Source organism: Fringilla coelebs (assembly GCF_963513975.1).
Source record: "Fringilla coelebs genome assembly, chromosome: 3".
Lineage (NCBI taxonomy): Eukaryota > Metazoa > Chordata > Aves > Passeriformes > Fringillidae > Fringilla > Fringilla coelebs.
In genome coordinates this window covers 108,607,941-108,620,330 of record NC_140030.1, presented here as the reverse complement: position 1 = coordinate 108,620,330, position 12,390 = coordinate 108,607,941, and the positions used below count along the sequence as shown (strand labels likewise).

The 12,390-nt window shown below is 37.6% G+C and overlaps 1 protein-coding gene across 1 annotated transcript in view; it reads left to right on the top strand.

Annotated features, from left to right (window-relative positions):
- Positions 1-12,390, top strand: part of SPTLC3 (serine palmitoyltransferase long chain base subunit 3) — a gene marked incomplete at its 5' end in the record, with an annotated part of 79,459 nt that overhangs the window by 24,316 nt on the left and 42,753 nt on the right. Inside the window, 3 exons of the mRNA XM_084202159.1 lie at positions 5,737-5,928; positions 7,470-7,624; positions 8,541-8,689. Of these exons, the coding sequence (XP_084058285.1) occupies positions 5,737-5,928; positions 7,470-7,624; positions 8,541-8,689 (496 nt within the window). The remainder of the gene's footprint in view (positions 1-5,736; positions 5,929-7,469; positions 7,625-8,540; positions 8,690-12,390) is intronic.

Genomic DNA, 12,390 nt, shown 5'->3' with positions numbered 1-12,390 from the left:
TCCAGTGTCTAATGGATTCCTAAGTGGTTTTGGGAAAATGTAGTAATTGTGACTGTCAACATGGTGAGTTTGCACAGAACCTGACAGTTTTATTCTTTGGGGCCCAGCTGTCTGGTGACAATGATCTATAGGAGACAGAATTGCACACCAGACCCTTAAAGTTGTGACTATCCAGAGGCAAGTGCTAAGTGGGATTCAGCTGGATTGTGCCCTTCCCTGGGCTGAAAATGAATCCTGTAGTGCTCCAGAAGATTACAGGCCTCTGTTGATCCTGTCACTCATTTATGTCATCATTTATGTAAATATTTATATTCTTCCCCATGTGGCTGTCTCACACATCCTAGGACATCTAAAATCATCTACATTTAGGGTCCTGTCCCAGATGCTCTTCAAATGCTGGGGAGGAAACATCTATTTACAACCAAACTGTCTGCAAGCAATCAGATGTTGCATTACAATTATGTCTGTTCTCCCATGGGTTTTTTGCTGTGGGAGCACACTGTCCTAATTTGCATAAGATTTCACTGTCATCTTGTAGGTCTGTCAGATATTGAGCAAACATGGCTGTCACTTGGTTCACAGTTTTCAACACCTCTCTCTCTTCATGTGCATATCTGTATGGGGAGCATTATGGAGATCAGTCAGCTTGCATTGTTTTTTGATAGGTGATATACAAAAACTTGATAAAATCTGGTCCAGAAACATACATAAAGTTACATCTACCTCTGGATCAGATTTTATTCCTGGCAGGGAACTTTATTTATAAAGACTTTATTGTTCTCCCAATAATTTCATTTCAAGGATATACCTATCTGCACCTACTGCTGCTGTATTGGAGGTGCATGATAGCAGGAGAATATGTAATTAGAACTTGTCTCTGTAGAACAGATTTGCATGAAAACATGGGGTTTTGGGGCTCAGTTTCCTTGATGCAGCTCCACTCACCCAGCATACATGGTTACCTCTTTGCTGGGGAGTTACAGCCAGCACACAGGTTTGGTACTGTGGCACTCTGTGCTGTTCAATTCTTCATCCTCCCCTCGGTGCAAATTTGGCTCATGCCAATCAGCACAATTCCAAGGGCTGCAGGACCTAAATGCAATGAAAAATTATCTCCTAATTTTAACAGTAGTGTGAACAAATATGTAGGCATTATTCATGCTATTGCATAGCTATCATTTTTTTTCTTTGCTAATGAAAATATATTTTGTAACTATTGCTTGTAAAGGTGTTGCCAGAAGTGTGTTTAATAGACTTCAAGATGAGTTTACATTATTATTAGAGCAAACTATTTCAATCAAAATCGAAATTTTAAGTGTGTCCTTTATATTCAGTATTTTATCCTGATGTCCTTTCTAATAGCACTCAGATTTGTTGTCAGAGTTGATTTCTCCATTTGAAAAACTGAAGGCATTTTGGAAGGGGTTCTTCATTAGGGGAGAGTTTTGAAATACTACAGCTAATGGGAAAGTGGGAATCTAAGAGGTATTGTACTTAAAGCTGACTTTGCTGCATTGCCATCACTCCTGTGGACTTCCTCGGCATCAAAATCTTGCTGCAAGGAATTCTCTTGCTGCAGTATCTCACTGGAAACCAGCTAAGCAGAGGATCAGCACACAAAAGTTGCATATTCTGATTGCACTTTTGGTTTCCAAGAAGCTGATGAAATCCTAGACTTGTAAAACTCCTTGGTAAAACACCCATTCTCTCTGCATTTCACCCATTGCCTTTCTGTGTTGAGTGTCTTTAGGTTGCACTAGTAGATTCCCTGCATTTGTGCCTGGAAGGTAAATGTACTCTGTGGCAGGCCACTGAGAAACTATTTTGATTTGAGATGCCAGCAGAATTTTTTTAAAAAGCCAGTAAATTGTGGATTAACATATCACAAGAGGTATTTACTCAAGATTTTTAAAGGAAGCCAAAGATGAAGTTGCTGAGTAACTCTGGGCTGCTGTTTATGTTGCCCTTTTTGCCAGAGAAATTAGTGGTTACAAATAAACAATTTTTGAAAAGCTAACCAGGGAAATGCAGGGAATGGAGTCCCCCAGGGGTCACTCTTTGGACATGTGCTCTCATATTTTCATCAGTGGTGTGAAAAAAGGGGTGAGGAGAAATAGATGACAGTATGTGTTGACAGTACAGAATTCTTCAGGTTGCTGAAAAATTAGGCCTGAACAAGAAACACTGCAGAAGTTTCATGTGGTAGTGTGTATAATGTTGACAAAAGATCTGAAAAAAATGCAGATCTCTAAATGAAAACCAAATCATTAATTGGAAAGGAAAATGGTCCCAAAAATGCACAAAGAGTAGTGTTCTATAAATTTGGTCTTTTTGCAACATCTGAGGAAGGATATATGTAATCATAAGAGGTGAAACTGTAAACTGTGGCAAGAAGGCAAATAGAATCTTAACAGTCTTTAAAAAGCAACAGAAAAGAAGACAAAGCATCAGATTTATAAATCCCTCCTGTGCCCTCAAGTGGGGTATGCAATTTAATTCGCATCCTCTGCATCTCAAAAGGGTTTTATTGATTTTTGCAGAGTGAAGAGAAAGTTGAAAATGAAAATATAGAATTTTTTAATTTATTTTTTGGAGTTGAAATCCATGTAAGGACATGGAGACTGGACTAGAATTATGTAGATTAAGATTCTTCTAGGTTGGGAAGAGACAAATGGAGAGGCAGAATTTATTTAAGTATAGAAAATTATGAGCTGTGTAATTGACTGAGTAGGAAAGCACAGCAGTCAAAGTAAACTGTCATGACACTCTCAGGTAATTTCATTATAAAAAAGGAAACACATTTTTCCTGATAAAATGAATTATCAAAAGTCACAATTTATTTCCCCAACATTTTAGGTTCAAAAATGATGAACACATTCATAGTTATCCCCTGATGACTGTTCCAAGGTGATAAGACAGTCTTAGAGTCATAAAATCTCAAAGCCACCAATTACTAAAGTTGGAAGGATATATATGTTTTTTAGAATCTTTGCCCAACCAATTGCTACAGTTTAAGGCATAGAGTAGAAAATGTGCTGTCTCCTGCAGGTGTTATTGCAGGTAATAAGACATAATTCAGCAGAGCATCTGCTGTGTAATGGTGTAACTAATGGTCTCTGAATCGTTTCAGGCATTTGTAGGAAATCTGCTGTATTTGATTTCAGTGCCAGCAACAGTTGAATTACATCTCCCTTCACTGTACAGCTGCTGTTCTAAAGCACAGTCTACAAATCCACCTTCTTCTTCTGAGATAAAACTGTATGATAACATAGAAAAAGTCATCAGTAACGGAGTGCAAAATGACAACTATTGCTTCACTGACCAATTCAGCCAATTGAGACTGGCTGAAATTGAACATCCACATGATGTTCAGTCAATCAGTCATATACCCCATGCTTGGATCAGAAATGCTGCACAAAAACATCCCCACTACCACTCTCCCACTCTCCAGAAGCAGCAAATCCACTTGTTTTGATTATTGTTTCTTGAGACTCTCTCTTTATTTATTTGTGGCACTCTAGGGTTCGTTTAAATACTCTTTGTTTTTTTCACTTTATTTTTAGACAAGGTGTCACTGTGTTTTTAGAATTTGTTCTCCCAGCCTTGTACCAACTGTTCAAAGACTCTTGGGTTTTGTCCTTCATAGCCTGGAGAATGTGGGACACATCTGGCTGCACATTCTTCATACTTCACTTCTATCTATGCTCATTCCTCCCAGCTGTTTCAGGACAGTGACAGTGGTTACCTGGTTAAGTACTGTGTCATACTGACTGCATCAAATGGCACCTGCTGAAATGAGAGTTCCACAACAGCAGAGTTTTGTTGTGGAAGAAGGATGTTACAGTGCAGAAGTCTGATAGGAGCTCTCCTGTTCCTTCACCAATAAAGTTTACAGCAATAAAGGGTTTCTTAATAAAATCAATGAAGAGAAACATCATAACTCTCTCCTCTGGGCTCAGGTGCATTATCACATCATCATAGCTTGATGCCAATTGATTCAAGAACATCAAACTACAATGCCACTTGAATTTCCACAGATGACCATAAACATGCTCTTAGCCCATGGCAAATGTAAAGTAATAGGACAGAGCTTAATCCTTTCTGAAATATTTGCTTTATCTCATCACTAGGTGCACACAGCTGTTGTGACTCATGTGAAATTTGACTTCACCATGTATTTAACTCATACTCATAAAATGTTTTTCATGGTAAATAGGTTGCCCTTAAAGAGCAATTAGCTTGAGGTAGGAGTGCATGTGTATTTCTTCAAAGGTGTTCCCTCACATGGTGAGAGCCAGTCCTGCATTCCTTCTCCCTTGCAGGGCAGTAAGTGTTTCCAAAGTCTAAATGTGCTTCTGTTCAGCCCAACCAGCTTTTTTTTTTCTTTTTTGTGTTTCCTTAACAGCCTTTCTATTTTCTCTTGTGCCCAACAATGCTTTTCCTTTTTTCTTCTCTTTTTAAATTTCTTTTTCTCCCCCAAAACCATTGGGGAATCCAGTGATTGGACCAGCAAGTTACAACAGAAATCTAAATCCTGTGAGGATAAAGGCATTTAAATGCAATATGAAGATCAATAACATTCTGTCCTTACAAGTATAGTGAATTGGCAATTGTTCTTAATATGAATATTCTATTTCAGCTTGCTACATTACATAACTAGGTAATCTACATTTTTAGTTCATCCTTCCCACAGGCAGAAATGTATTAATGGTATTTCTTCATATGCTGGCAGTTTTGCTTGATAATATGTCTTGGGTATTTGTTTGTTTGGTTTTGGCTTTTTTTAACAGGGCACTATTTTTTTCTGGATTGTGTTTTGTTAATTTTGAATTAGCAGTTTGGCTGTTACTCGACAGTATGTGTAAAGGCTATCATGTTTTGCAGAAATAAGGGAGTTACCACTCTTCCAAAGAATAGATTGATGAGCCTATTGAATGTGGCAACTGAAAAACTTAGCTTCTTTAATTTGAAAATTGAAATCTCAATATATTTTAATGACAAAATATTTTGTCCACACACTGTTGTAAATTTCTAGAATTTGCTCACAATGGGATCACTGATTCCAACAAGCAAGGCTGTCTGTGTGTCTTAGTTTTTTTCTTTACTTTTCCTCTTCTCCATTTTGTCTTAAGTAGCCTTAGAATTAGGGGAGGTGTTACTGAAAATAGGATTAAAAGCATTTGTGAAATCAGAACAGAAATAGAAGGCAGGGATCATAAGAGTTTTGGATTCTTTCTCAGGTCTGGAGAGCATTGTGGTAAAGCTGCCCTATTTTAGGCAGGATTTGTTTTATATAGGTTAGTTGCTGCAATGGCTCGGTTACCCAAGACTTCCAGAAGCAGTCAGGGATAGTGTAGGTGAGCTTTCAATGCTGCCCTTCCCTTTTTATAGCTCTCTCTTGCAAGACAGAGTATTGTGGTTTCCATTTAATCACCTTTGAAATAATTGTCCAATTGCACAATAATACATAGCCAATCTTTCCTAAGTTTCATGTGTTTCAAAATAGACAAGGGAGTGGTGTTGAAGACATCTGCAGCTGAGGACATGAGAGGAGGGAAAATGGAAGATACTTGTAGTGGTCAGTAGCAACTGCAGTGTTAAAGGTCCTCTTCTTCAGCTGATATATAGTGTGAGGTCTAAATGTCTCTCCTAATTAGAGAAAAATATTTTCCCCAAGGTCAAAGCTTTGATGAGATTCAATGTATTAATCAGAAATTTCTGTTCTGTTTTTTTCAGAAGAATGGAGTATCAAACGGAACCCTGTACAAAAAAACATTTATTGAGCACTTTGAACAGGCACCCATGTATGTTGCAGTTTTTACTTTCGTGGGGTTTGCAGTGGGAACAATATTTGGCTACCTGCGAGATTTTATGAGAGCCTGGGGACTAGAAAAACGTAACATTGCTGCGGAGAGAGAACAACAAAAAGTATGTATGAAAATGTCTTTCTGCATCCACAGCTGAGTTTTCCTCTGGTTGCAAGTGATTTACAACAACCTGTGGGAGTAACAAGGCAGTAACAACTTTCATTTTACAGAACGTTGCACAGGGCTGAGAGGAGTGACACACCCTGCCAGTGGAGTTGTATGCATGTGCATCATTATGTACCTACATTTATGTAAAACCATCATTTTTACCCATGTTCACCTCATTCTAAGAGTGCCACAATACTCTCAGCAAAACAGAACCTCAGTATATTAGATCAATCCACAGAAAAAGAAAATTCATAAGTGCCTTATTGTTGAATATAATCATCTTTCCAAATCTCTTCAACCCCAATTTTCCTTTGTCCCATCTGGCTATCTGTTGCTATCTTTCACAGTGAGGAAGTTCTAATTTTATTATAATTGAATTCTTGTAACTCCTAAAATTTTTTCATCACATATAGTTCCAAGTGAAATTTGCACCTTAGAAAGATCAACTGCCTTCTAACTTTGTTTAAAAATTTTGGTTCCTCCTTCTTCTCTATGCAGTTTGAGTCATCATTTATGGTAATATCATCATTATGGTAATAATGAAGGAAAAGCATGAAGAGTTTTACTGTTTCTCTTGCAAATAAAATTCCTGAAATTGTTTCCTATTTTAGATTTTCAAAGATGCATGCTGAACTTAATGAATATTGCTTTCGATTCACTTCATGATCTGGCCATTTGTTAATTCCAGTTGTGCCAGTTAAATTTTTTTGTCCTTCACTATGGATTACATGTTTATTTAATTTTCCCACATATGTTAACTGCACACCCTGTTATTTTATCAGTTTATTGTATGCAGTGCCCAGCGTGCATATTTTGCTGTTTCATACAAAGCTTTGTTTAAATTTAATATCCATAAATTAATTATACTTCTTTAAAAGTAAAAGCCGTGGATATTCATTAATTCTCAACCAAAAAAATTGCCTTAAGTGGATGTTCGCATCTCCACCCTAGGCCCAAATCACATATATTGGACTAGCTTTTGTCTAATGTATCCAGCATTTCATGAAATGTAGTGAGTTGTTTATCCTACTTTTCTGCAACCTGCTCCACACATAGAAAACTGCTCAATTTGAAGAAATTGGTTTCTTGATTTTTTTTTTTTTTTTCCATTCCCAACTTTCAGGATATATAGGGAGAGTTAGACCAACTTGTTTACCATTTCAAAAAAAAAAACCAAAACCTGACCAACCAAAAAAAAAGCCAAAGATCCCCCAATCTTTAAACAGCAATAAAATACTCTACCCTCTAAGAAATACAACATTGTATTTTAAAAGTATTATAGTAAGTATATTAAAAGTATTATAGTAAGTATATTAAAAGTATTATAGTAAGTATGCAGTATTGCTGTTTGGAGTTGTAAGTGACACAGCACCATGTGGCTGCTGTGGCTCTCTGTTTATTGATGAATCAGTTTTTCCTTGTTAATAGGAATGACTTGGGTACAGAAGGAGATATTTTCACAGCAACATAACCCTGTGCATGTTTTCAAACCAGGATTTTGTGCCACTTTATCAAGATTTTGAGAACTTTTACACCAGGAACCTCTATTTGAGAATACGGGATAACTGGAACCGTCCCATTTGCAGCGTCCCTGGGCCGCAGTTTGACCTCATGGAACGTGTTACAGATGATTACAACTGGACATTTAGGTGAGTCATCTTACACTCTGCTGCTCTCAGCCTCATGAGCATACTCCTGACACCTCTGCAAAGCACAGAAAGTTGTGTCCAGATCCTTGTCTGATATCCATGAGCATGTTTCTTTCTGCAGTCAGCACCATGCTGACAATCTGACCTTTTTCTTCTGAGTACTTGTTTGGAGATGCAGTATAGATTTCTAACCCAATTGCAAATGGGTTTGGCTGTGTCAGCACAGACTGCTCACACACAATTTATGAACACAGACCTTGACTCTGAATATTACAACAAAATTTGTTTTATCCCTTGGTTAGGTTTTATATCATAATTTTTTGCACTGCATGAATGTGGCTTCTTGCCTTCATCGTAAGTCTTTGGCAGTGGGTTTTAAGCAGATTGCAGCTTGAAAGTTTTGGTGTATTGCAGCTGAATTATACAGCTATGGGAATTCACAGCATAGACAATGTGTAGGTTGGCTATATTTGAGCTTATTGAGAATGTATCATATATGTGTTTCCCATATTTTCATTAAGTTTAAGTTCTGTGTGTGTATGAGAACACTGGTGACTTAAGGGAAGCAGTTGACAATTTGCTTGAAAAATTAATGTCTGGAAGTTGTTCCTTAAATAAAGTCATAAGTTTGTTTGTTTGTTATTTAAATCCATAAAAGCAGCCAGTGATCCCACACCAGTATATTGCCATCTACAGTGTGACTTCTAGAAGGCACTCTGACCATGAAGAAGTACTTAGTTAGGAAAAGAGGAAGGCTAGAAAAAAATTTGATCTGTTAGAGTATGAGGATTGTAAATTTGCAAGTAGGAACTGGACACTGGAACAAAATTTGGTGGCAAAATCTGGGGATTTTTTTCTTTTCATTTGGGATTGGAAGGAAAATTGCACTGTTGTTCAAAATTTGCTTTAATTACAGGTTTACAGGAAGGACTATCAAGAATGTAATCAATATGGGTTCTTATAACTACCTCGGCTTTGCAGAAACAGATGTTAATGCTTTGAAAACTGTGACCATAGAGTTAGAAAAATATGGGACAGGAGTCTGCAGTACCAGGCAAGAGATGGGTGAGTAAACAGAGAGATGGCCACCAAAGGTCCTGTAACTATGCTCTTCTTCTCACAGATACCTTAAAAGAATTTGATATAGAGAATTTTAATCACATCAGCAATTACTTGTTTCACAATTAAAAGAAATGCTGTGTTTTACTTGTTCTCACATGAGGGTTTTTTCAAAAGGAAAACTAATTCTGATTTTTGGAAAAGCTTAACCAAGTGTGTTGTCTGCTGGCCTGGGATTTTTAATGATGGAAACACACACACATTGAGATTTCAACAGTTTTTCTGGGGCAAATACAGCTGCATCACAGATTTATATCAGTTACCACACACAGAGGTTTCAGCTTAGTAAAATGATCTTTTGCATAATATTTTTAATCCCATTTTCTAAGAATGTATTGGAATGTTTTATGAGATACTACTGGCACAAAACAGAAATTTCTAGTTTGCCATTAGCAAATAAATTCAGGCAGGCTCCATCTGACATTTTTGGTTTTATCTGATTGTCTGCTTTGTTAGTTTGTAGGCTGCATGCAGTGTTACCTTCAACACAAAGCCTTGCATTCCTTATGGTACAATCGTCTTACATTTAAAACAAAAAAGCAGTTTCAAGCCAGAGAAATGCAAGGGGAGGTTTCTCTTCAGGGTTTATTTTTCTTGGGAGTATTAAAAAAAAAAAAGTCTTCCCAGAGTGGAGAAGTCTAGAAAAGATTTCTTTTTTCTAGTCCAGCAACCTAAAAAAATTAAATTTTTTGTCTTCAATGTAAACTATGTTCTTCCATAAATCTTACAGAAAAAATACTGTATTTAATTTAGTTTTTTTATTTAAAGTCTCAATTTCTGAAGAAAAAGTAATGCAAACTTTGTGATCTGCTTCTTATCTCCCCACTATGGTTTGATTTGCCAATAATAATTATGTCAGTGACACCACTCAGAGAGGCTTTACAGATTGACTCTACTTTCCTTTTGTAAGTGACCCATCTGGTGACTGCAATATATTATTATTTAACCTGAATTGCATGCTTGAAAGTAGTCACCATTGCTAGTCCTTTGAGGTATTGAAGGAAGCTTTCTCTCTTTTTCTCACAGATTCCATTTTGTCTAAGAACATTTCAAGTTGTTTTCAGGACATCTAAGATTAGGGCTGGTGTTCTTTATTCTGTAGCTTTTGCTGATTTTTTTACTGGAAGATTTATTCTTTAAAAAACAAAACAAAACAAAACAACAAAAAAAACACCACCAACCCAACTTATTAAAAGATTATTCTGTGTTCAGATATTAAAAATCTTATTAAGTAACTTCATCCCATCTATCTGAGAGCTGATGTATAGAGATTTCTAGGGTATTCTCTTCATCTCAACTCCTGTGCTGTACTCAAAATTGTCTTGACTGATTGAGCAAGGGTTTAGATTCATTTGAATTGCCTTCACAACAGTGCCATGAACTGCATCAAGACTATTCACAATGCAAGAATGAGCTGAAGATAAATAGCAACCTAAAAGCCTTGTGAGTCTCAGTCTTTTGGAAGGGGATTTTGGAGAGCAGCTTGGACAAAGGAAAGCAGGGTGTTTAGGCCTGGCTTAGCTGGTGTAACTGAGCAGTCACAGCAGTTTATCCTGGCAGGTAACAGAGAGGGTGAGTTTGTGTGCTCCATGGAGAGAGGTGGCTCCAAGGGCAGGGCTGAGCAGTGGCTCCTTTGCTGGTGCTGGCTCTTTGGAGCCTGTCTGCCACCAAGATCTGTATAAACAGCCTCTTATCCATAGTGGATACCCCCTTTCCTTGTTCCTTTATGTTCTTTTGCTCCATTCTCATCACAGTGAACAGAAAAATTCTGAGAGAGACAGGGAAGGGTCTGAACGAAACATCTTACCTTTATAAATTATCATTTCTCATCTTCATCTTAGATAAAAGGAACAGGATGAGTTTGTTTCTGGGCAGATCACATTTCAAAACTTCTGTTGTTATTGTGTGTGGAGCTAAAGTGTTTTGAAGTAGAAGTGCAGTGAGCTGCAAGAGCCAAGGCTGTAAATTGCCTGTAGGGTTCTAATCCAAGAGGGCACTTGAATGTATTTTTATTTTCAAGCTAATTCACTTTGAAAGTACTGTTCTGCTTGTATGCATTTAAGTGTCTGGCACATCTGAGTTTTACCAAGATCTCTCTCTAAGCAGTGGTAGCTCTCTTTCTGAGAAATCATTCCACTATTTTCCGAGGATTTCAGATAGAGAGTAAAGCAAAGAGGACACAAATGAAAGTAATGTGAGTGATGTTTGAAAGAATACACGATGGTAAAGCTGTCCTTTAGTGTCTTCTGCCTACACTTCTCCTCTTAAAACTATGGAGGCTGTGGAGAGGGCATACAATGCTATCACATCAGAATGCTGTTGCAGGTAGTTTCCTCTTAGAACAGGGTTAGAACTGATGAAAACACTGGCCGACCTTCCTAGACTTATCCCCCATAGAAAGAATTAAGGCTTTTCAATCCATTTTTAAATCCATGCTCTTCTTAATTAGGATAATGATAAATTACTTTCTTACTGTGATGGTGTTATTTCAGACACATTTCTCAGGGCTTTATGGGACTTTCAATGTGAAATAAAAATACTTCCCTTTTTTTAAGACCAAGCTAGCTATTAGCCCTCAGGAGTAAGATTTTGAAGTTATAAGTGGTTTATCCATGGAAGAATTAACTTGCTGTCCCACTATCAGAAATCAAAACACTAGAAATTACTAGAAAGTACAAGAAAGCTAACCATAGAGCCTCAGTGCACTACTGCATCAAGCTGCTGGTTTTTATTGTCTTGAATACTCTGTGCAGGTCTGATCAAAAATATTTAGCAGAACTGGAAAGTGTAAGAGAAGAGCCACAGGGATCATCAAAGGCCTCGGCTTCTGGGTGAAGAACTACTGAGCTTGCTGTCTCCAGCTGTCACAAATGCCTGTCATCTGTCTCAAAAAAAGAGCCTAAGGGGAGAAATTACAGAAATTTTCAACATAATGTGTGATGTGGAAGAGTGGTCAGGGTTCACTGTCCTTTCCCACTATCAGATGTACAGGACATTGTATGAAGCTGGTAGAGGGTTTTCACTGCTCTGGCAGCACTGGAGGCTGCCAGACCCAAGGAGCTTATTGCTGCTGTGAAAAACATGTTCATTCTCCTGTGAAAATTAAAAAAGTTTAATAAAGGACAACAGGAGACAAGGACCATAGAGCAAAGTTTGTTACAGCCAGGTGCATCTTGGCACTCAGCCAAGAGCACACTGTCACCTTTTGGGACACCCCTTAAATATCTTTTCCCTTACATCAGCCTGTTGCATATTCATAGACCCTTATGCATACCCATAAATTAGTTTACATATTGTGGGAACTATTTTACATGGCCCCTCCTCGGTTCCACCTTTTTAGAGCTTGTGTGTCTGTCTCTTGGGTGTGATTTTGGCTGCTTCTTTTCACTTCCACTTTGGGCCTTGGTCCACAGTCTTCAGACAGCAGATGCTGATAGTTGGAATATCAGTAGCAGGGTCCTCATCTTGTGTTCTCTGGATGCTATCCCATCCAAGCAGGCTTTAACACAAGCATTTTTACATTTTTAACACAAGCGTAGCTATTTCACTACTATGTCTAAGCTTAATTAACAACAGAAATAAAAACTATATCTTTGTAACAAACTTACTTTAACATCACACATAGAGAATCCATTTTAATATTTGTG